This window comes from Cyclopterus lumpus, chromosome 25 (assembly GCF_009769545.1).
Source record: "Cyclopterus lumpus isolate fCycLum1 chromosome 25, fCycLum1.pri, whole genome shotgun sequence".
NCBI lineage: Eukaryota > Metazoa > Chordata > Actinopteri > Perciformes > Cyclopteridae > Cyclopterus > Cyclopterus lumpus.
Genome location: NC_046990.1, coordinates 8,761,273 through 8,783,090, shown reverse-complemented (window position 1 = coordinate 8,783,090; position 21,818 = coordinate 8,761,273). Strand labels below are relative to the sequence as shown.

Sequence of the window (21,818 nt, the reverse complement as noted above, 5' to 3'; positions counted from 1 at the left end):
CGATACCGCTCTCATGTCTTTTGGCTCTGTTAAATATTACAATTAGAGTTAGCTGAACATAAAGACTGGAGACTGGGAGAAACAACTAGCCTGGCTCTGTTGTGTTGTTTAATCTGTATTAAAAAGATGCTTTAAAAACGTCAATTTTGCACAATTGTGCGTGCAGCGACTTTGAGTCTGGCAACCTTACGGTAACGACAAGACTCCGAGAAGTTACTGGCAAGAAATAGTCCAGTACATTCACCCCCGTAAAACCACAAATTGTTTATTTTACACTTTTTTTTTTTTTTTTAAACAATTAGTGACATTGAGAGGGATCGGTTGGCAGATTAGACCTGTTTCCAGTCTGTGTGTTAAGCTAAGAGTGGTATCAATGTTTTCATCTCACACTCTGCGAGAAAGGGAATAAATTGTTGAAGAATTCCTTTAAAAAAAAAAAAAGGTGAAGCAGCGCCTCTTCGGTCCAACCAGTACTCATTAAAAAGCACTGGATTTCTGTTGATATCTGAGGTAATGCATATGACACATGGATGTCCATTCGGAGAAAATCGGTCAAGTTTGAATCCAAATCAGTTCAGTATTTTCAGCGCTACTGTGCCAGCAAGCCAGATGGACACACCAATGATCTGTCCATAGCCACTCCGAAAATGAAGACAAGTAGGGAGCAGAAAGAGAAGACAGTGACACAAATGGGTGAGGGGTATATTAGTGAAATGATTTAAATAAGCACACGCAACCCCCGAAACCCCCACCTCCAGGATTCCCACCCAGTAAACACTCTTCTCTGTCCCTGTTCATCACAAGCAGCACATCTGGTGTGACAATGGCACATCGCAGAGAGAGACGCCAAGCTGCAAAAAGACTGACAGCCCGCTCCTGTTTACAGCGTGTTACCACGGCAACACGTCCATCAATCACACCTCGCAGCGATGGCCTGACCCACGCTTTCTGCCAGGGAGCAGAGCCGCAAAGATGAAGCCTTTTCAATTCTCTCTCTCTCTCTCTCTCTCCACCCCCCCCCCCTCCCCCCTGTCTCCTCGCTATTTCACAAGTACACACAACAAACTCACAAACACGGACAACTCGCACAAACTCAGATGTGCACGTGCACAGACACGAATGCCTACTGACAGTCAAACATAAACACATTTGCATGTATGTGCCTGTGCTCAAGAAAAGACAGTTTTGCCATTTTCTGCAAATGACACAGGCAACACATTAAGCATCACAGTATGATCCCTTTTTACATTTTTTTTTATCTCTTCTATTCTCAGACAGAACACATGACACAGAAACCCCCCCCGAAAACAATTTCAATGAAACGTTTCCCTGGGTTGCGGGCAGATTTTAATACACTTTGTCTGTTATTTGTATAACGTCAAGGTCAACAGGAACATGGAGAGGCAGTAAAAGACAATTTAAAGCAGAGTCACAAAAGAAGCAGAAGAAAAACGGACCTTTTCATCTTTCTATATATTTTAAAGGAATAGTTTGTCATTTTTTTTAACTATTCTTAGGAACTTTCTTGGCCAGAGTAACATGAAATATCTATGCCACTCTCATATCGGTACTTTTACATATTAATCTACAGCCAACTAGGTTTGCTTATAGCTAAAACCCGACCATACTTCTCTGTCTAAAACAAACATGTAAATCACTGAGGTTTTTAGAGGTGCTGGCTGGTGGGTTTGGGTGTTCTTAAGATTGGCTTCAAGTCAAACTTATTTTTCTAGTCTATCTATAAAAAGAATAAAACAGATTTCCGAACAATGTATTGCAATTTCATGCCATCTGAGGGTGTTTTTAAAACCGCTGCCTGACCTGAACGTGCTCCAGAGCGTTGATCTCATCAGTGCTCCCGAGGCAGGCGTCTGATTGAATGTTTACACTGACCACGCCTCCTGGGGAAAGGATCCTAACCGATGAGAAAATCATTACACAAGTCAGTCAGCCGCCGGACCTTATTCTCGCATGTTTAATAGACACTCTTAAGATATCCATCGTACAAATATACAGACACGCATAAAAGCATTGACAGTGTGGACGAAGATAAGATGAAAGATTGTTGATTCCTGTGGGGAAGCTGTTCCGTTGAAGCAGGTAAAGTAATGTGATAAAAATAGAACATCAGCGGCTGTGGGTTTTGAATAAACATACAGTATGAAGTTGATGGCAGTCGTCGAACCTGGTAGGATGGAGCGTGCCTTCTTGCATGCACTTCCTCTGGGGAGTCACGGCGTTGAAGTGTGCGGCCTGCTGCGCCATCAGCCCTGCATCCAACACACCGAAACCATACCTGCAACAAGAAGGGAACGCGCACTCGGTTAGATACCCGCGTGTGTTTATGTGTGCGATAAAGAAAAGCATCCTTATGTCCCTCACACACACGCGCGCGCGCACGTGAGCTGGAGGCTTTTCACGTGGGCGGCTGAATGTGCTGCAGGAGAAGAGTAAGTGCTAATGGCTCCGACACGAGGAGGCAACAAGTCATTGACGAAGATGATGTTGTCCTCTGACACAATGGCTTCCCGCTCCGGCCCGGCTGAGGCTGAGGGCTGGTGTTTGTACCGCCGGTAATTGCCTGGAGGATTGATTCTGAACAATGTGCCAGCTCACGGACTGTAATCAAGCCTCATTATTCATTCTTTAGCACCCCAATCTGGGTGCCGGAGACACAATGGCCGACCCTTAAAGCGACGTCGCTGCCTGGTGGCTGTGTGACCACTGCCTATCTGCCTCTCTCTCTCCTCCACTTTAGCACTCCTGCTTCGACATCTCTTTACGTCTCCATTGAATCATCCGCTCTCATCTCTCCTCTTTGCCCTGTCCTTTTCACAGAGCGGCCTGCTATTCAGTGTTCCTTTCCCTCTCAACATCCTCCTTCACTCTCCTCCATCAGACGTGCACTTCTTGCATCAGAACTCTTCTCCGCCAATTCCGCGAAGCTGAAATCGCAGTGGGCTATAAGTCTCACCTTAATTCCCCCTCAAATCTTTCATTTTCATGCACAGTCTCTCTTTCTGTTTCCTCTTGTTAAACAGCCCTCAGACTGAGTCACAGGGCCGTAACAACCTTCATTCTCCCGAATCCCTCCTTGTGGAAATCCAGAGGGGGTGACAAAGAGCTAATTTCTGCCATTATTACCATAAAGACCTTATGCCGTTAATCTGCAATAAGTGAAATTCATTATCCTGATGACGGGGTCTCTCGGAGCAGCAGAGGGAGAGACGGAGACAGGAGAGAGGAGAGAACTGATCAATAACTCAATCTGCTGCCCTGCATGGGGCTCCATCTCCTCTGGCTCAGACTGTCAGTGTGTCTGAGGAGGAGAGGGAGGAGCTGCAGCGGCCTCGTCCTAACAGCACGCCGAGCGATCAATGGACACAATCTAATCAGCCACTATCACCACCAATGACTTTTAGCATGTAGGGCCCGGGATAATAGCATTAGGCAGACGGGTGTGAGGGGCTGAGGTGCGCTGATGAAGTTCAAGGTTATTTGGGGAGGGGGGGGGGGGGGGAGGGGTTGGTTTGTGAAAGCTGTGACGAGGTGGAGCAAAAACACGGCCGACAAGTTCTTAATGCAGAACACGACTGACATAATATTAGGCCTAAACATATTAGCATTTGGCTCGCCAAGTTCCAAACTCGATGATTGGAGATAGACGTGTTCTTATTAAGTGATCGACGTTTACCAGAAGTCATCAAAAATGAACCGATTACGAGGAACTGTGATCCTGAATGCTCCCTAATACGTATGTACGGCTTATCAGACGCCAAAGCGAGTACAGCGGTTTATAACTACTCGCAAGTATGAATAAAAGTATAATGAACGTATATATGAGATATGAAATACATACTTTTTTCACAAGAAAGAAAGAAAGCTCTTATTCTAAATTCCTAAAACAGCTGGGCATTGTAGTTTTTAGCCGGCATCACTCAAAGAGGAGGACATTGTGTATTTCTTGGAAAACTGACTCTTTTCACCAGGCACCAAGAGGATGTATGCGGGATTGACTCTAAATAAACTACAGTGTGTGTGTGTGTGTGTGTGTGTGTGTGTGTGTGTGTGTGTTCACGGTAACGAAGGAGCATGTCAACCATTACAAGAGTGGCTCACTGATGTATTTTGAATAGTTTTTGGACAACAATGGAGCTCTACGGCAAGCTAAGCTTAAGCTCACGCTTTGGCTACACAGACAATACCTCTTAATAAGATTAATGCATAATATATATATATATATATAAAATATTACCAGGTCTACGCGGTATCATTGTTATTTGTTTCTTAAAGCGCTAAGGAGTCCTGGTATTTCCAAGAATTCTTCCCCATCATTGTAAATAATGTTTAAGATCAAGTATCTTTCATGTATTGTTCTGGAGTTATTGTCTTTTCACTAACACGACACAGGTGGACGCACATCAGTGCCGCCAAGAGTCTGTACTTTGCTTCAATGTCTTGATTTGGCTTCCTAAAATGTACAATAAAAACATTAGCTCAGCTATTTCACAGTGTGGGGAACGCTGATAATCTGGCGTTTAATAAAACAGAAAACTGTTGGTGACCGGGGCTCGCCACCCTGCTCGCTTTTAGTGATTAAATATACCCTCCCCACCCCCACCCGTACCCCTTAGCGAGAGCTGTGCACCTATTAAATCCTACAGCTCCCGCAGATCGATCGGGCTTGCCCCGGCTCCACGGCCATAAACCCACAGACATATATCTGATGGCGAAAGCTGCAGGAAACAGGTTTACCCCACGCTAGAACATGATGAAAATGACAGATTTTATGTCCCCTGACATGTCGGTGAAACGCCACTGCTGAGCCGAGCCGCTCTCCAAGAAGACTCCCCCGGCCTTTCCAGCACATCGCATCGTCAGATGAAAGGGATTTACAGATGTTCCGGTATGCGACGTCGCGCTGGAGATAAATCACGGGACTCGTAAACGATTCCTTCGTGAATGCGATTGAGATGTTGGGGGGAAAATACTGCAAACAATGCTTAGGACGATGTATGCGATTCATATCAAGCAATTAGTGAGAAGCAATGTCAACTTGTTCTCTCTCTCCACGTCCCACAGAGTGACAGCTGATCTTCTGTCCGCGCAGCCCGAAGCCGCGTTAAAACCCCCGACCCCTCGCCTCCACAAATATTGCATCTGCGGCCCTCGCATTTTCTCCATCAACTCTTACTTCTCAATGGCAAAAATGCTCTTGCAAAACTCTTACTCCCTCCTCCTTTTTATCCATTAGGACGAAGGCCACTCCCCTGCCCTGCTGCCCCCCCTTCCCACCGCTCCATGGGGCCTCTTTGTAACTGTCGAGGAACCCTTTTCACTTTTTGTTCTGCGGGCCTTCCCGGGTCCTTTCTCTGTTGATATTCACACCATCTGCCAGCAGCAGAGGAAGGTGCACACAGAGCATCTCGCACAGAGACATCAGGATCTCCAGGGTCGGGGTCCTCGCCTGCTGCACACTGGCATTAAAAACACACTTTGGACAACTGGTATGCGGCAACCAAAACAGATTTTTGCAGCTATCCAGGGACCTAGCTACCGCAGTCTCACCCCTTGTTTTCAGTGGTACGTCCTGCTAAGTCCCCCCCCCCCCCCCCCCCCCCCGCCCCCCCACACCCACCCAATAGAAGTAGCTGTAAAGAATCACTCAAGCCGCACTAAGCAGCTGCCTGTGAGTTAGGTCATTTTCCCAGGAGCCACAGAGTGGGCATTGGCAGGACCTCAAAAAGAGGGGACACCATCTGTTCAGCGCCTGAAAAGGTTGGTGACACCTTCTGTGGTACCAACAACTTCTAATTAAGTGGCCAGGAATGCGGTAGCAACTCCAGGCGCATGATTGGTGGGCTCGCCTTTGGTTATCCTGACGACAACACGGCAGACCCCCGGTCAGTTTCACGCACCTCTCCGTCACATCTGGCCAAGGGCTAATGAAAAATGAGCGAAGAGTGGATACAATGAACCCTTGATGAAGGTGACGCGAGACTATGGCGGCGAACAAAAATTATATTAACCTGTGCTTTCTGAGATTTTTGTTGTACCACTTAATTGAGTGTTGATCAGGAGCAGACAACTGCATTAGCCCTTTTGTCAATCCCAGCGTGGTTTGTTTCCGTCATATCATGATGCACTAATTTCATTAATATCCGGATTTAAATGAAATAACAAATGGACTTAACATTCTTCTGATTTCCATCGCTAAATCTGCCGCTCAGAAATGTTACTAATTAGGCTTATTAAGTAATTAAGAAGAGGTCTTAATTATATCTGCGCCACTGGGACCAACGCGGCTGTAACCATGAAATGCCGTGCCGCGCTGCTCAGCTTTGTTGGTTGGGATGTCATACAATTTAATTCATTTAACTGTTCTGAATGCGTGTGTGTGTGTGTGTGTGTGTGTGTATGTTTAGAAAAGAAGAGAAAATAGATTTGGGATTGCATTTTTAGGCTGTATGAGGCAAATATCTGCCCGACTTGAAATTACATATAGAGAGAAACACTGGGCAGCCTGCAACGGCCCAGCCTCAAATTGTCAAGGGAATTACCTTGCAAAGAGTTAAAAGTTTAATGAAATATATTGTGCGGAGGCAAATGAGGGGTTTGGCACAGGCAGGGACTTAGTCTCAGGAGAATGGGCACCGAACGGCCCTCTCAGTCTCCACAGCCATCAGTCAAAGTAGCAGCCACCCGTCCCCTTCTCTTACACAAGGAGACTTCTCTGGAAGCCACAATGATCTATACCCCGTGACCTCACTCTTAGTGTCCAACATATTTTGATTTGTAGCTCGAGTGTTATTCAAAACACAAATTCCAAAGAGGATGAAATTCAGCAGAGAGCTTTTGTTGGACGCACACCAAGGTACAGTCCTTTTAGATGTCTCTGCCCTTGTGGGGAATGAGAGAAAGGGGTGTGTGTTTGTATGTGTGTGTGTGTGTGGGAGGGGGGGGGGGGCTGGTGGGAACCATGTAGCTGCACTACAAAATTGGCATTAGATTCCCTCCTGGGTCCCAAAAGCTTTTCTTACCCTCCGGACAAAGCAAATATTGAACCAGGAGCCTTTGTTAGCTTCTTCAGACGCACAACTTTTTTGATGCCATATCACTAAATGTGATGGAGCAAACATAAATGTAACGATCAAACACAAAAGTCTGTCTTTGGGTATTTATTGAAGGGTAAAACATCCGCTACATGATTTTGTCATGGAAGCCGCAAAGAAAAATCTAGATCAAATCCATGTAATGGATAGCGAACATGCATAAATAGTGACGTGTTTAGTGTTATAAAATCCCAAGAACTCGATTCCAAATATTTTTTTGAGATTTGGGAGGAGTATAGCGAGGAATATAGTGAAGAAATATAATTATAAATCCATTGTACTTGTTTTACAGCTACTTAAGATCCCACACAGAAGTAATGCAAAAGGTTCAGTCATAGACTTCCTTTCATCAGTTCAAAAACATATTTAAAAGCAAATTTCAAAATGTGTGGAAAAGTCAAAAACTATCTATCGGCTAAGTTACAGAGGAGAGGGCCTTGCTGGTGACATCATTTTAACTTTGAGCGAGAATAAAGGAAATATAATTTCGGAGGATGAGTGCGCAGGCAGTTGTGGAACTTTATTTTGAAATTTCTACCCCTCTAGTAAAATATGAAAATTGCTACTTGTACATGAATTATGCATTAGTGGAGGTTGAGAAGAGCACTGCGTCTCTACAACCCCCCACCCGTCTTGTAGCACAGTAGGGAGGAGTGTTTGTGTGTGTGTGTGTGTGTGTGTGTGTGTGTGTGTAGAGGTTTGGGTGGAGGGGTGCAGCAGGCACCCCTCTGTTTGCCTGCTGCACCCCCCTGCCGGGAGACACGGCACCCCCTGCAGGAGGTGCAGCGCTCCGCTTCCCCTGTCCCTCGGGGCGAGTTGCTGTATGTCACGCACAAACACACACAAACACACACACACACACTCGGCTCATTTAGCCCAGTTTATCTGCTGACCCATCAATCAAATGCATATCCACACACACGCGACTGCCTGCGCACACGCACACACACAAATAACATCAACATTTCGCAACTGTGCGTAAGTACAACAATACTTCAGGCTTGCAAAGGAAAGAAATACTTTTGGCCGATCCATATTCAACTCAAAAGAAAAAGTTCCAAAAGAGGAAGTTAATGAGGAATAAGGACAAGAGCTCAGAACTGAGACGCCACGCCATTCGTTTGTCTTAATGAACTTATGTCTAACTAACACACACACACACACAGACCCCTAAAGAGCCCCCGCTTCTTCTCAACAAGCCAACAATTACCCACACAGATCAAAGCTTCTGCAAAGCTTCTCTAATATTAAGTGGTAGTGGGATTGTGAAGTCTGTGGACGAGCTGCATCTGTAATCTCACACAGATACACACACACTTTCTCTCGCTCCTCTGAAAACACATGTATATAGTCAATTGGCTCTGTAATGAAAATAAGAGGTCTGGATAATTAATTAATCGATCTGGCTGGGGCAGAGACATAAGGCCAGTTTTACAACCCCACCAGGGAGAGAGAGAGAGAGAGAGACCTGGGACGATCTATAGCTCCGCATGAAGATGAAATGGCTTGAAAGAATGCATTCTGAGTGTTTAAATTTTCACAATCAAATATACAAATTCCTGATATCTTTGCGCCCTCACACACACACACACACAAACACACAAACACAAAAAGACGTGACAATGCATGCACACTCTCTGAACGTTGCTATTCATCAAGATTTATAAAGCCGACAGAGTAACAAGGTTATTGATCTTCAGTCAATTTCGCAGACGGACCAAATGGGAAGAAACGAGACTGTTCACAACATATTTTCCCAAACAAGATTACACCGATTTATTTACAGTGATAAACGTGAGAAAACCACAAGGAGAGATATACAATTCCGATCAAATCCTTTTCCTGAAAACTATTTCTCACTTCATTTGAGATCGAATGCATCCTACGAGGACACCGACTATTGAAGTTTTGTTTTGCTCGTCATTGTTTATGAGTAGGCTGTAGCTTTGTTAATAGCGGATATGTGTGTGTTGTATCCCAAAATAACATTTTGGGAACGTTACCTGTGTTTTGACTATAGACTGTATATAAGAAGGGGACGAAGTCACAGTGAAGTCACCCGTTGGTTTGCCGATGTGAAGCCTCAAGTTTGGCATTTGGCAACCAGAAGTGACACAAGATGGAGTCATGTTAAACCAAACGCTGAAGACGACCAGGAAGGCTACAATTAACTTCTATGAACTGAAAACACTGTGAAAGGGTTAAAGTTGTAAGAAGAAAACACAGACCAGACCCGTCAATCACAAGCCACACCCTCTATTTTACTCTACATTGGACCATCATTTACTAAATTAACATCATGCTGTAATTCAGAATACTTGGAACCAGCGATTGAGACCATAAACTCATGTTTACAATGTTTACTGAGGGAATAAATCAGTGAGAAGTACAGTCATTTTCTCATAGACTTCTATACAATCAGACTTATTTTTACAACCAGAGTCGCCCCCTGATGGCCAATAGAAAGAATACAAGTTTAAGGCGCTTTCAGCATTTTTCAGACCCCGAGGTTGCTGCCAGGTTTTGACAAGAGGAACCAGGATCTAAATGTAATTCATCCGCTATAGCTGACATATTTTAGGAAACTAAAAAATAAAGGTTTTCTTTTTTTTTTTAAAGAGTGTTGTTTTGGTATCAGCACTGCACGTTCAGTACACTAACTGAAAACCTTCAAAACATTACGCTACCCTGCACCCTTGAACACATTGTGAGACATTCTGTGACGGGTGAGGATCACCCGAATGCCTCCGGCTAGGATAGGGCCGTGATGGTTTGTGTCGTCGTACCGAACCGCCAAGGTACGGGGGGGGTCCTGGTCCGGTGCACACGGCCACAACGACATCACCCAGATGTGCCAATCACATGGATTCATTTCAGTTTCATGGAATGCAAGAGGTGCTTTTCGGTCGTACAGCCCACTGTGACCTCTTGCATGTTGGGAACGTCATATGCAGTGTTCGTACAGTGTAATACAGAAGGCTTTGAAGCGTCCCTTATTTTCACATTAAAAATAGTTTATTAAAAGTGGCCAGGGGGCAAAACGATACTTCAGTCCCCAGCAGGAAGATTGTGTTGGTCTTTGACACACACACTACTTGCATTGGGGTTGTGTTACCGCTCCACATAGCTAGTAACGAACCGTGACTCCTAAACCGAAGTATGAACTGAACCCTGACTTTTGTGTACTGTTACGCCGTTGCTAATGAAGCATGCGCACACAAATGAGCTCGAACCAAACACATTAGGGAACAATCGCATTGTTCTGAGAAGACACTCCTCTAAAGAGAATAGTGTCGAGACACACTTCTTGACTGCCTATATCCTGGCGGAGGAGTGAGACGAGGAGTGTAAGAGAGGAGTGTAGCTTTTTCCACAATCCCAGACAGTTTGTCAGACTCGGGAAGGGATCTTCAGAGCATTCTTTCCCCCTTTTTTTTTCACAACACGCTTGTGTTAGTGGCTGTCAGATCTAACAACAGGATTGGAGAATACAACCAACACACACACACACACACACACACACACGCACACGCCTCAGCTGAGGAGGGAAGTGGCAGGTACATCACGTCTATGGTAATAGAACAGCAGATGGAACTGGCAGGCGCACACACACACACACACACACACACACACACAGCACCTTGTTGTGCTTTGACACAAACACACACATACTCTTGCATGTGCACGCACGTGATCATACATTACAAGGAAACGCACTGAACCAAACGCGGGAGAACAAGCTGCTTTTACCTCACCGTGACAAAATATCACGTCTGAAAATAAATAAAAACAGCCATAATCCACATGTGTGCCTAACAAGATGTGAGTTTGACTTTCTCCTGTAAATCTGTTGAGTGCAGGCCGGCTATATATGGCTCCTTCCTCATAAGAAAAGAGAGAGGTGTCGGAGTGTCGGTCCGAGAAGGTGTTGTCTGTTTGGGTCTCTCCGGGGCAACGTAAGAGCGACAGCGTAGCTACTGGCCCTGATAATCTCAGAGATAAATCATCTTTAGTCACTCTCTAACAGCCTGACAGACAGACAGGCAGGCCTAAGTACCTGGGAGGGTGGTACGGGGACACTTTAAAATCTCCGGTGATGACGAGTATTGCTGTGGAGAAAACAGTTAGCCGCCCCGAGCTCCCTCCTATCTCTCTCTCTCCCCCCCGAGTCTCTGGCTGCCATTTTGGCTGCGTCTCAAGGCGCTATTCCGGCTCAATCTCATGTCACCGTTCTGGCTGTCGTTCAATTCTCACGTTGGCTCCCGTTCAGCCTCCATTCTGGCTCCGGTTCAAGCTCCGCCACGGTGGCTGTGTTTTGGGGGCTTCATTGTGGCTCCGTTTCAGCAAAGCCCCCCCCCCCCCCCTTCAGTTTTAGCGCCCCAGGTAGCTGGCCCCCTGCCCAGCCTGCTGATCAGTGGGAGATCCAGGCTCAGGCCTTTTGTTTGGGGTGGCATTTTGCCTTTGTTTTCCCATCTCGCCTGTAATCTAAACACCCAAAACATCTCATGCTTGACAAATCGGCCCTGAGACGAGGGAGCAGCGGAAGACAAACGGCTGGAAGCGGTTCAACCCGAGGCAGGACTGATGGTGTCCGACTGGGCCTGACCTCCCAAAGGTTAAAGACACGTTCACTTACAAAGCAATCAATTACCCGGGCTGTGTGGGCGCTTTTAACCAACCTCCCCTCCTGCCTTCCACACAGCCGGCGTTATTGATGAGGGTCCCAGTGTACAGCACACTCCAACCGGGAGTGTGTATTACATTTCACAATTGAAATAAATCTCAGATTATTGGTGTTACTGCCTACCTGAACACCCCTCACGCTTTATATCGTCTCCCCTCCCTCCACCACCACCACCAGCCCTTCCTGCCTTACTCTCTCCCTCCTCTCTGCAGGTTGTTGTAGCAGGTTTATTCTGGTAGTTGGGCTCCGTGGGCCCCGGCAGGCCCCTCAGCTGTTCCGCTGGGTTTGTAATTACCATTTCATTAAGAATGACAGTTTCGGGGGTTGAAGCACCATTTCATCCGGGTCTCGCGGGGAAGGCGCTTGCCAAATTTCCAGTGTGAGTGGCAATTATCTCTCTTCGTGTCTGCAATTCACCATTTTGTACTTAGTGGCTTGACAACGGCTCGGAACGTTTTGCTGGAGTAATAATAGGTCTGGGATATTTACACTGTAGCCCACTCAGGCTTCGCTCTGTGAACGGCCTGATATGAGCTATCGAAAGAGATAGAAACAAACTAGAGGAGATACTACAGGCACCACACTACTTCTTTGTGTGGAGTCATGAGAATGGATTCAAAGTTCAATTTATTTGAGTAAAAAGGTCATTATGGGTCCATGCGTTTCCTTTTTTACAGCTTTTCCTTTTGCTTCTTATAATGTTCTTCTGGCCAGTCAGCAAAAATGAATGAATGGAGCAACTCGGTTCACCTCTAAAATGTGCAGGTGGTTTCCATGCAAGACACAACTAAAATGTGAACTTTAGTACTGTATTAAAATATGCCATATATGAATATAAAACAAAGTATATAAGTGAAAATGTACCAAGAGAAACCCAACCACTTTAGTTGTAAACCATCATGTATATGTTATCTTTGTGACCTTCGTTCTCTTTGAATGTCAACATTTTTATAATTGCCTTCTCTTAGTACAGATTGTATATTCGCACATATTCATCTGCATGCCAAGGTAAGAGCATTTATGTGTGGTAAATGGTGGTCTGTCTTATTACAATACTCGCACGGCCATAAGGACAGTTAAAGTTGTCGTCGTGACAACAGCGTTAGAGACGGGGAACACAATCTATAGTCCTCGCTCGAATGCGAGGCTTCCTCCGTGTGTGTTAATCAAACTAAGCATCTCTTCCCCACTGAGGTACAGTTTTGATGACCTGTTATCTTGCGACACTAATATTTCATGGCATGGCGACCAGGGCACCACACTACGGAAGTGACCACAAAGTAAAAAGAACAGAAAAAGAAGCGTCTCGTCAAACCTGAAGGCGGAGTGAAAAGACGTGATTTTGTTCAAATGTGTGGATGACAACATATTCATAGAGAATAGTAGCACTATGGAGCAAAATGTAGCAAATGGAAAGAAGAGAACCTCGAGAAAGAAGTTCAAACCCTGCTTACTTTTCCCAGCTCCACACGGCTATCACCGCGTAAAGTGTGTGTGCCAATTTCAGATCGGCAGTTACGGAAGCGTACTCGACGCTGCATTGTCGGCCCGCCTGATGGAGTGTAGCGGCAGCTCGAGCAGGTCGGGAGTGAACGCAGCCTGAAAGGAATACAGCAAGGTCCCAAGTGGTTGTCGTCCCGAGAGGGAGGCCAATGAATATCTAGTAAATTCATAAACGTAACTTCATATACCGCTCACAAAAAAACATGTATGATGCCTTTTGGCCAAACTGGAACAAACTAACTTTCATCGTACTTTAAAAATTTTTTTTTTTTAATCTCACTTGGATCTTAAATGAATGGTCTTGTGGATTTGGAGAATTGTGCCTTATCCATGCTGAGTTGCAGAATCAGAACCTTTTATTGCCAAGTATGTTTTCACATACAAGGAGTTATATAAATTGGAGCACTTCTCCACTGTCTTGAGAGCATTGAGCTCCAAGTGGTTTAGACCGCACCATGTCTCCAGATCTCAGTCTCCCACCTGTAGGGGGACTCATCCCCACCAGAGATGAGTCCAATGAGGGTGGTGTCAGCCGCAAACTCCACGAGCTTGACGGACCATCAGCTGTTGGTGTACAGGGAGAAGAGCAGCGGGGAGAGAACGCAGCCTTGGGGGGGGAACCGGTGCTGATGGACCGAGAGGCTGAGACACGGTTTCCCAGCGTCACGTGCTGGGCTATAGTAACACAATGAGGGGAACTTGTGAGCCCCACTGCTGAAGCCAAGATAGTCCTGTGATTAAATATTGGACAGAGGATTTTGTCCACCATTTCTTCCAGTGTAGTAGCTCTAGGAAGAGATATGCGTGTGTACAGCAAATGGGAGACAGGAAGTGTGTGAGCCCTTTGAAGTGCATGTCTGTCTATGTGTTTACTCCTCCCCCTTAAGAACAAAAAAAAAAAAAAAAAATGTCAGGCGTCCGCTGAGCTGAGTTATAGTGACATGACTCACGCGATGTCTACTACGAGTGACGACTGCAGCTCTTTTAATTGCACGTCTGCTCTGAATGATGGGACACTTAATTCCAACACATTCCACACAATTGCTTTTCACACTGGCAGAGGCCCGAGGAGGCAGAGGAGGCTTTCTGTGGCCATATGGAGAGGGAGGCTGAGCCCAGGCTGAGTGATCGGGAGCCTCATCCCTGCACCAGACTGGCTGCTGCACTGTACCGGAGCTGCAGACGGGTAACATGTAGCAGTACGACTAATGAAACACATTCCACACCTGCACACGCGCACACACACACACACACACACACACGTATACAGCTGGGATGTGGTCAGCTATAATTTAGCTTTAGTCTCTATAACACACTCCTAACAAGCACACAAACAATCAGTAGCCACACACGTATGCGCACAAACAAGCAGTCTCTTACATAGAAAAAAACACACACAAAAGAAATCCACAACCACACAAGCACAATCAGACACACACACACTCAAGCCTGGTCTCACACACACTCAGATATGTTCTCTCTCACAGAAGAGCATGAGAAATTCACATATACCCTCACAGACAGACACACACACACACACACACACACACAAAGAGTGTTAACAGTCCTGTCAGCCCATGGTAGCACCATCCGGCTCCCTGCTGTCCTGTGAATGGGTCCCTTCTCCTTCATCTCTCTTTTCACTCACTCAAGTCGCCTGCTCTCTGTCGAGTCTGGACTCAGAGTCGTGCTCTGGTGCTACAGCATCGTTGGATAGCGCAGTAACGCTCCGACCCCGGCGTCTGTGATATTGGACCCTCCGTGACTGACTGGTTGATGTGGTCAAACCAAAACATACTGAACCAGCGTGTCCTTTGATCCACCACACTGCTCACAGCACATGTCTTCTACGTGGACTCTCTGAAGTAATGTGGCGAGTCTACAGCCAAACCCATTCTCAGTTTAATACATGTCAAAGAGAGTCATTCACTTTGTATGTTTTGCAAATCGGTAATAACTCAAACCAAATTGTCTATTAGACAAATGACATCTACGTCAGTAGGATTCATCCTCTGGGAGTGTGAATATCTAAACACAATGTTATAGCAACCCATGAGACCAAAATGGTGGACTAAAAAGTATGAGCTTAAAACTTTAAAGCTAGACATTGACAAGATAATTAAAGCGTCCTTTCAAGTATAAAGGGTGCTTTTATTGGGGTTTTTTCTTAACACAGACAAACAGGCAAACATCGCCGCAAAACGTAGACCTCGTGTTTTGTTTGGCGTTAAAAATGGTTCAACCTGTAGTCATAACTGTCATGTTCCTCGTTTTCCGATTGAAGCACTTGCAGTTCCACTGGCGTCGCTGCACCTGTCAGTCAAACTGATGTGTCGAGCACTGTCACGTTCCTGTGTACTAGGAGGGAAGCTTTTCCGGGGGAAAGCCCATCCAGACGCTGGTAGTTCAGAACTGCAAATATTAAAGCTTGCAATCATTTGCATATGTATCAAAATCAATCTTTTACCATAAAATCATGCCGATTACAACTTGAAACCGAATGAAAGCAAACGCACTGGTATTGGCCTCAGGTGTAACGGTTAAACGTCAGCTCCAAGAACAGCCGAGAGTACTGTTCATTGATGTGACCCTGGAAATACCCTGGACCCCACAGACCCCAACAGGCCCGTGTGCATGCAAAGTAAGCAGAGCGAGAGAGAGAGACATATAGTATATATGGAGAAACACAGCAAGACTGCTAATGCACTTAGTAGCCAGGCCTCGTTCAAGAAAAGCCCTTAATGACTTTAATTGATCTTTATTAGCTTCAATTAGAGGGGGACACTGGGGGGACAACAAGGTTGTGATTCCTGCAGACAGATCAGAGGAGGTGAGAGGAGGGGAGAGAGAGAGAGAGAGAGAGAGAGAGAGAGAGAGAGAGAGAGAGAGAGAGGTATAACTGATTGAAAAATCATTTCCAGAATAGTGCTCCCGTTGTTTTTGTTTGTCACATTCAGTGTTTTGGGTTCACACTTTTTCTTTTAAATAAAGTGAAATCAGGGAACACACCTCACATGACTGTGTGACCTGTCATCCTGCAACTCTGTCACACCAAAGAAAACTCTATAGCAAAGATGCCTCATTACAAGCTTCGCCAGTGGTGGTCCTACTGTTGGATAAAAGCAGATGTGGTTATAAGTGCATGATGTATTTATTCTTCCCTTTTGATAACACCAGATGTTTACACAGCTAACGGACGTATTGCGCGTTCCAAAAATCTGTAAGCTCGGGCGTAATGCCAGACCCCAGATCTCGCAAGAGTGTGTTGCTGAGACAAAAGAAAGTCTTGAACAAAGTTAATTTCCTCCAGATATACAGTAACCATCTAAAAAAAGTCCATTTCAGTGTCGATATGCGGCTTGTGAAAAATGGGTCCAATACTTTCTTTGGTGTCAACTTGAGCACAAATTCCAGCTCAACCTGGGACTTTAACGAATCATTTTCATGAGCATAGAGAAACCGACCGAAGGTCAGCACGCACATAGCGTGCAGCTAACGTCTGCACAGCAGGAGAAAGCACCACTCAGGCTGCAGTACAGTTCACTCTTCCTATAGGTCTGAAGCCTCAACATGAGGTGAGTGTCATTCTACATTGTGTGGTTGCTCAGCGGACAGCTCGGTCCAGGACTGAATGAGACCCCCTGTGGTGGTCTCATTATGGTGAGACCGCAACATGGGTCTCATTCCGTGGGTCACAGCAGCAGGACACAATTTCAGCTTGGTTCAGGAAAACTGGAAAGAGATAGAAAGGTCGCGGAGGGCCACAGGGGGAAACCCTCTCTGTGTGTGTACCGTTATGTGTCTTAACCTCAACTTCAAGGACGCACAAAGCAAAACAGGGTTAGTAAATATTCTTAGTCTGAGAAGTGCTCCAGTTTATATAATGTTGCGTAATACAGACATTGACTATCCCTTCAATAACCTTCATTTTATTTCAGACTCCCGTTAATATCTGATCTCTTATTGTATAGTTTTATCTGACATTTTTATATTCACTAGTCAATAAACGTTTGCTTGGGTGAAATCCTTCACAATCATTTTGAAACAGTTTGCAAGTTACCCTTTCCACAAATAAAAAGGCGGATAAAGCAATTAGAGTCGAGGCAAGCCAGTACTGGCGTGGAAATGTCCGTCGCCATCCCAACACCAACCCCGCAGTCCCCTCATCCAGCCTTCATCCATCCCTTCCTCTTCCCGGCACTGTGTTTGTGTTTCTAGGGGGAGCTGGCTGACCCCTGACCCCGGGCTAATGAGAGCGATAACGAGGATTAAAAGGGGGTGACTGGAAGGTGTCTGAGAGTGGGGTTTAAACAATTACACTGGGCCGCCAACATGCCTTTCTTCATGACTCAGGAAATTACAGTCTCCCCCCCCCCCACACACACACTCTTTCAGCCGGCACACAAAAGAAAAGGCTTATGGAAAATAATAAATTATCTCAGGGCCACGTTAACTTGGATGTAAATCGCCGGGCAATTATGTTTTAATAGCCCTTTAAGAGAATGAGTAATTGGGCTGACACCACTGGGGTTGATCAGGCTCACCCGTCCCTCTGCCTTTGTGCCCAATGGAAGCGAGCTGTAGGTCTGGGTGACGACTATCATCATGCTGACATGTGAACTTCACCATGCTGAAGTTGGTACTGTCATAATACGAACCACCTCTTTATCTGTTCGTGGCAAATTAAACTTACAGTGTACGTTTAGCTGATCACAACACACACAAAATGAATATATATTTGATATAGAACCACTACCGGACATATGTTTTAGCCATACAATAGCCTGCATTTGTCATTGCTTGGAAATAAATAAAATGAAGGAAAAAAAATTAATTAATAGTTCATATTCATAATAAAGAGCCAAATCTACCGCGACGGGATATTTGTTGAAATTTGACAAAAAGTGTAATGGAGGCAAAACCAATACGTTGTTTAATATACACTAAGTTTATATTTATTTGTCTTGGCAACATATCTTAAAGGTCACACAATATTTGGCTATTCAATATTCCAATATTTAATTAATTTAGCACATTCCCATTAGAATTTGACTTCTTCGACCGGACAACTACATGTGATATTGGAAGCATATGCTGACTCACAAAAACTCTGGGTTAGAAGTGTCCATGATTGTCCATAGTTAATGGCAAATAAACCACAAATAAACATATAGTCTTAATGTGTTTCTAAATGTAGCTTAACGGAAGAACTGTCAAGTATCTGTAGTCTTATCAACGACGTGGATGAACAGAAATGCTTGCTTCAAGAACACAAAAAAAATGGAAATATATAGTCAACCACAATTAGCAGAAAAAATATGCGCAGACATGGCCCACTCAAGCCTAACATGCAACAACAGCTGTCAGTGTGCTGAATGTTGGGCTTTTTATTTGACACGTAAAGATTCTATTAAGGTTTTGAAATGACGCTTTCAATGTCCGTCGTCATATTTCAGGTCATCACGATTCAAATGATTATTGTGATTATACATGCGTGCGAATCTGCCCTTTGTGTTTTTTGACCGTCGTGAAAATATAGTTTAAAAAAAAAAAAAAAAAAAAAGGATAAATACCAACAATACACAGATTGAAGCGGAACTATTTCTTTAGATAATAACTGTTGTGAATAATTTTTCAATCAATTATGACTTTTTGACTTTTGGAGAGCAGCGTCGCTGTGTGTGTGTGTGACTGAGGAGGTGGGCAGTGTTTCTGTAATTTACTGATAGTAATAATTTGAATGTCAAAGTTATGAATGAAGATCCAAAGCTTCAAACTAACCAGTAAAGCAAAACGCCTCTCCTCTGTCTTCATAACAGTCAATACACAAGACATAAGTTCCCGTTGCTGGTCAAAATAATATGCAACTGTTGCAATCTATCCCATACAACGTATGTATATTCAATACGGTGGTGTCTCTGGAAGGGAATTCATAAGTGCAGACATTGCATGTGATCCGAAGTATGTTGCACAGACCTGCATTAACGCGTTAGAGAAATTACTAGCGTGGACACAAATTTGCACCAATGTATAATTATTGCGTTAACTTTGACGGCCCTGCTACAAATAAGTAAATTAATAACAAATAATTATATATATATATATATATATATATATATATATATATATATATATATATATATATATATATATATATATATGTATATAACACACACACAAATACACAGACGAGAACCTGGCCAGCTCCCGTTGATCTCTGACCCGGACTGTGACCTGTGGATGATGGCGTGTGCCTTGGTTTGGCCACCATGGGGAGAAATGGAGGCAGGATCGATATGAGAAGGAAAGAGATCACAACAGGCCAACACCTGGTGAGTCGAAAAAACAACAACAAATGAGACGAGAACAACATAAACAGCAGGGAGAGGAGGAGAAGGGGAGAAAACAGTGAGAAAAAAAAAAAAAAGAAAAACGAGAGAGGAAGGAGGAGGTAGAAAAAAAAGGAGAAAACAGTGATAGAGATCTGGGGCTCGACTGAGTCTGACACACTAGAAGGAAATAATTAAAAATCCCCGGTAGTATGTCGGACCTTACTACAGCGAACAAGCAAACGGTGGGATAAACCTATTTTTATCTCCTCTACCTTCATCTTGGGCGGAAGACAAACGGGGTAAGAAAGTGATCAGATGAGCATCTGTTAGGCTTGGCAACAGTCACAAGTCTGCAGAGACGCTTTTTAAACCCCATTTTTCAATCCACTCTCCATTACTGTCAACGCTGTGCAGGCACTTAAAGGACTGTTCCACAGTAAAAGAGGAAAAGGAGAGCGATATATGCAAATGCGGGCGACGGCACCTCACCCCGTTAGTGGTCCCTTTTAGATGGAGGCTCTATAATTCCTGCAGCCACAGTAAGTGCTTGACACTTACAATTTCTGCAGCGAGTCTCTACAGGAGTAATGGAGTAAAACACTAACATGTTTCTTTCTCTTTGATGATAGCTGCCGTTATTTAAAAGCCAAACGGCTATCTCTATCTTATAGCTGCACTATCCTTAGTATACCTTCCCAGAAACACAGTAGGTCAACTCATGCGTGTTCCTCGTGGTCCATACTGAGACATTAAGGATGGGAATGCCATTCCGTTAGTTGATCGCACTGATCAATAACCTGAGGTAGGATGAACGACACACGGCACGTCCTTTAGGGCCCACATGGGCCTTCAGACTGAACGAGGATGGCAACGATTGATTATTTGATCAGTTAATCAGGCACAGGTTAAAAAAAACAACTTGATCTGCTTGTATTGTCCAACCAAAAAGACTGCATTAGACTGAACACATCATTTCGAGGATGCATCGCTTACAAGTATTTGACCTAGAAAAGTCTAATGCAGAGGATGCAATCATCTCTGGGAAGTCCATTTTGAGAACTACATCCACCCCTTCTCATGTTTAGCATCAACCTCGTCTTTCCTGGGTTTCCCGGCACGTCATTCAATTCAGTTTGTTTTATATAGCCCAATATCACAAAAAGAGGAGGATCCCTCTCCCCAGATGGACAGAAGCAATAGATGTCATGTGTACAGATGAACAGCGTTACAGAGTTACAGCACATTCAATGAATATGACAGAATGTATGAATGGACCTCCACAATCCATAAAACAGAAGGAGGTAGTATTTACTTGCATATAAGCAGAAGCGGTTTATAAATACGCTCCAAGGGCGCTTATTTTTTTAAAACTTTGAACCGTCCACATCAGTTTTTATCTGCAGCATCTACTCCAGGAACTTTTCTTGGACATATTCTCTCCGCCACACCGCCACGGTCCTTATGTTTCTTACAAAACGCATTAGCCGTCGCAAATTAGCGGTATACAACGCTAATATCTGAGCATTTGGCATCACGGTGATGTATATGGATAATAGAAATTGACACGTCACAGAGAGTGGAACTTTTTGTTGATTTAGACATCCTCAAAAGGAACATTCGTCGTATCAGAGTGGATCTTACTGATACTTGCACCTGCTGAAATGTGCATCTATCTTTCTAAGTGTGTTAGCGTGTCTCTGTATTCTCCTGCTGCCATCTTCTCCGCGTTCCTCACTGAAGCGCTTTTATTCCCTCCTGAGCGGCTCCGTCACCCGTGTCGCCGGGGGACAAGGAGAACGTGGCGTTTTCCCCCGGATCAGAAATTTACGAGCAATTAAAAGTCGGCGGACGCGCGGCATCCATCAGCGCTGCGTGCTGCTGCCAGGCTGGGTGAGGGGGACTCGCCGTAAACCACAGGCTATATACTTTTATATCTGTTTTCCCTCCAAAGAGGGAAGGTTATGACAAAAATTATGTTTTACTGTCCGCCCGGTTTCTGGCGCGATGTAGACATCTTTCACTGAACAGGCTCGTTGGAGGTCAGAGCCCCTGGAAAGGTGGCAGGGAAAGAGTTGTGTGTGTGTGTGTGTTTTGTGTTTATGTTTTTTTTTTTTTTAAACGGAGACAGAACACAATAGGAATAACATCCTCTGGTCGATCAGTTAACCGAGGGAAGAGTGACCTAAT

The 21,818-nt window shown here is 44.6% G+C and overlaps 1 protein-coding gene across 1 annotated transcript in view; it reads right to left on the bottom strand.

Moving 5' to 3' along the window:
• LOC117727952 (neuroendocrine convertase 1-like) overlaps positions 1 to 21,818 on the bottom strand; it is a 142,524-nt gene that overhangs the window by 19,309 nt on the left and 101,397 nt on the right. The window contains exons 15-16 of the mRNA XM_034528504.1: positions 2,186 to 2,296; positions 1,822 to 1,915 (exon numbers count right to left, since the gene is read on the bottom strand). Of these exons, the coding sequence (XP_034384395.1) occupies positions 1,822 to 1,915; positions 2,186 to 2,296 (205 nt within the window). The remainder of the gene's footprint in view (positions 1 to 1,821; positions 1,916 to 2,185; positions 2,297 to 21,818) is intronic.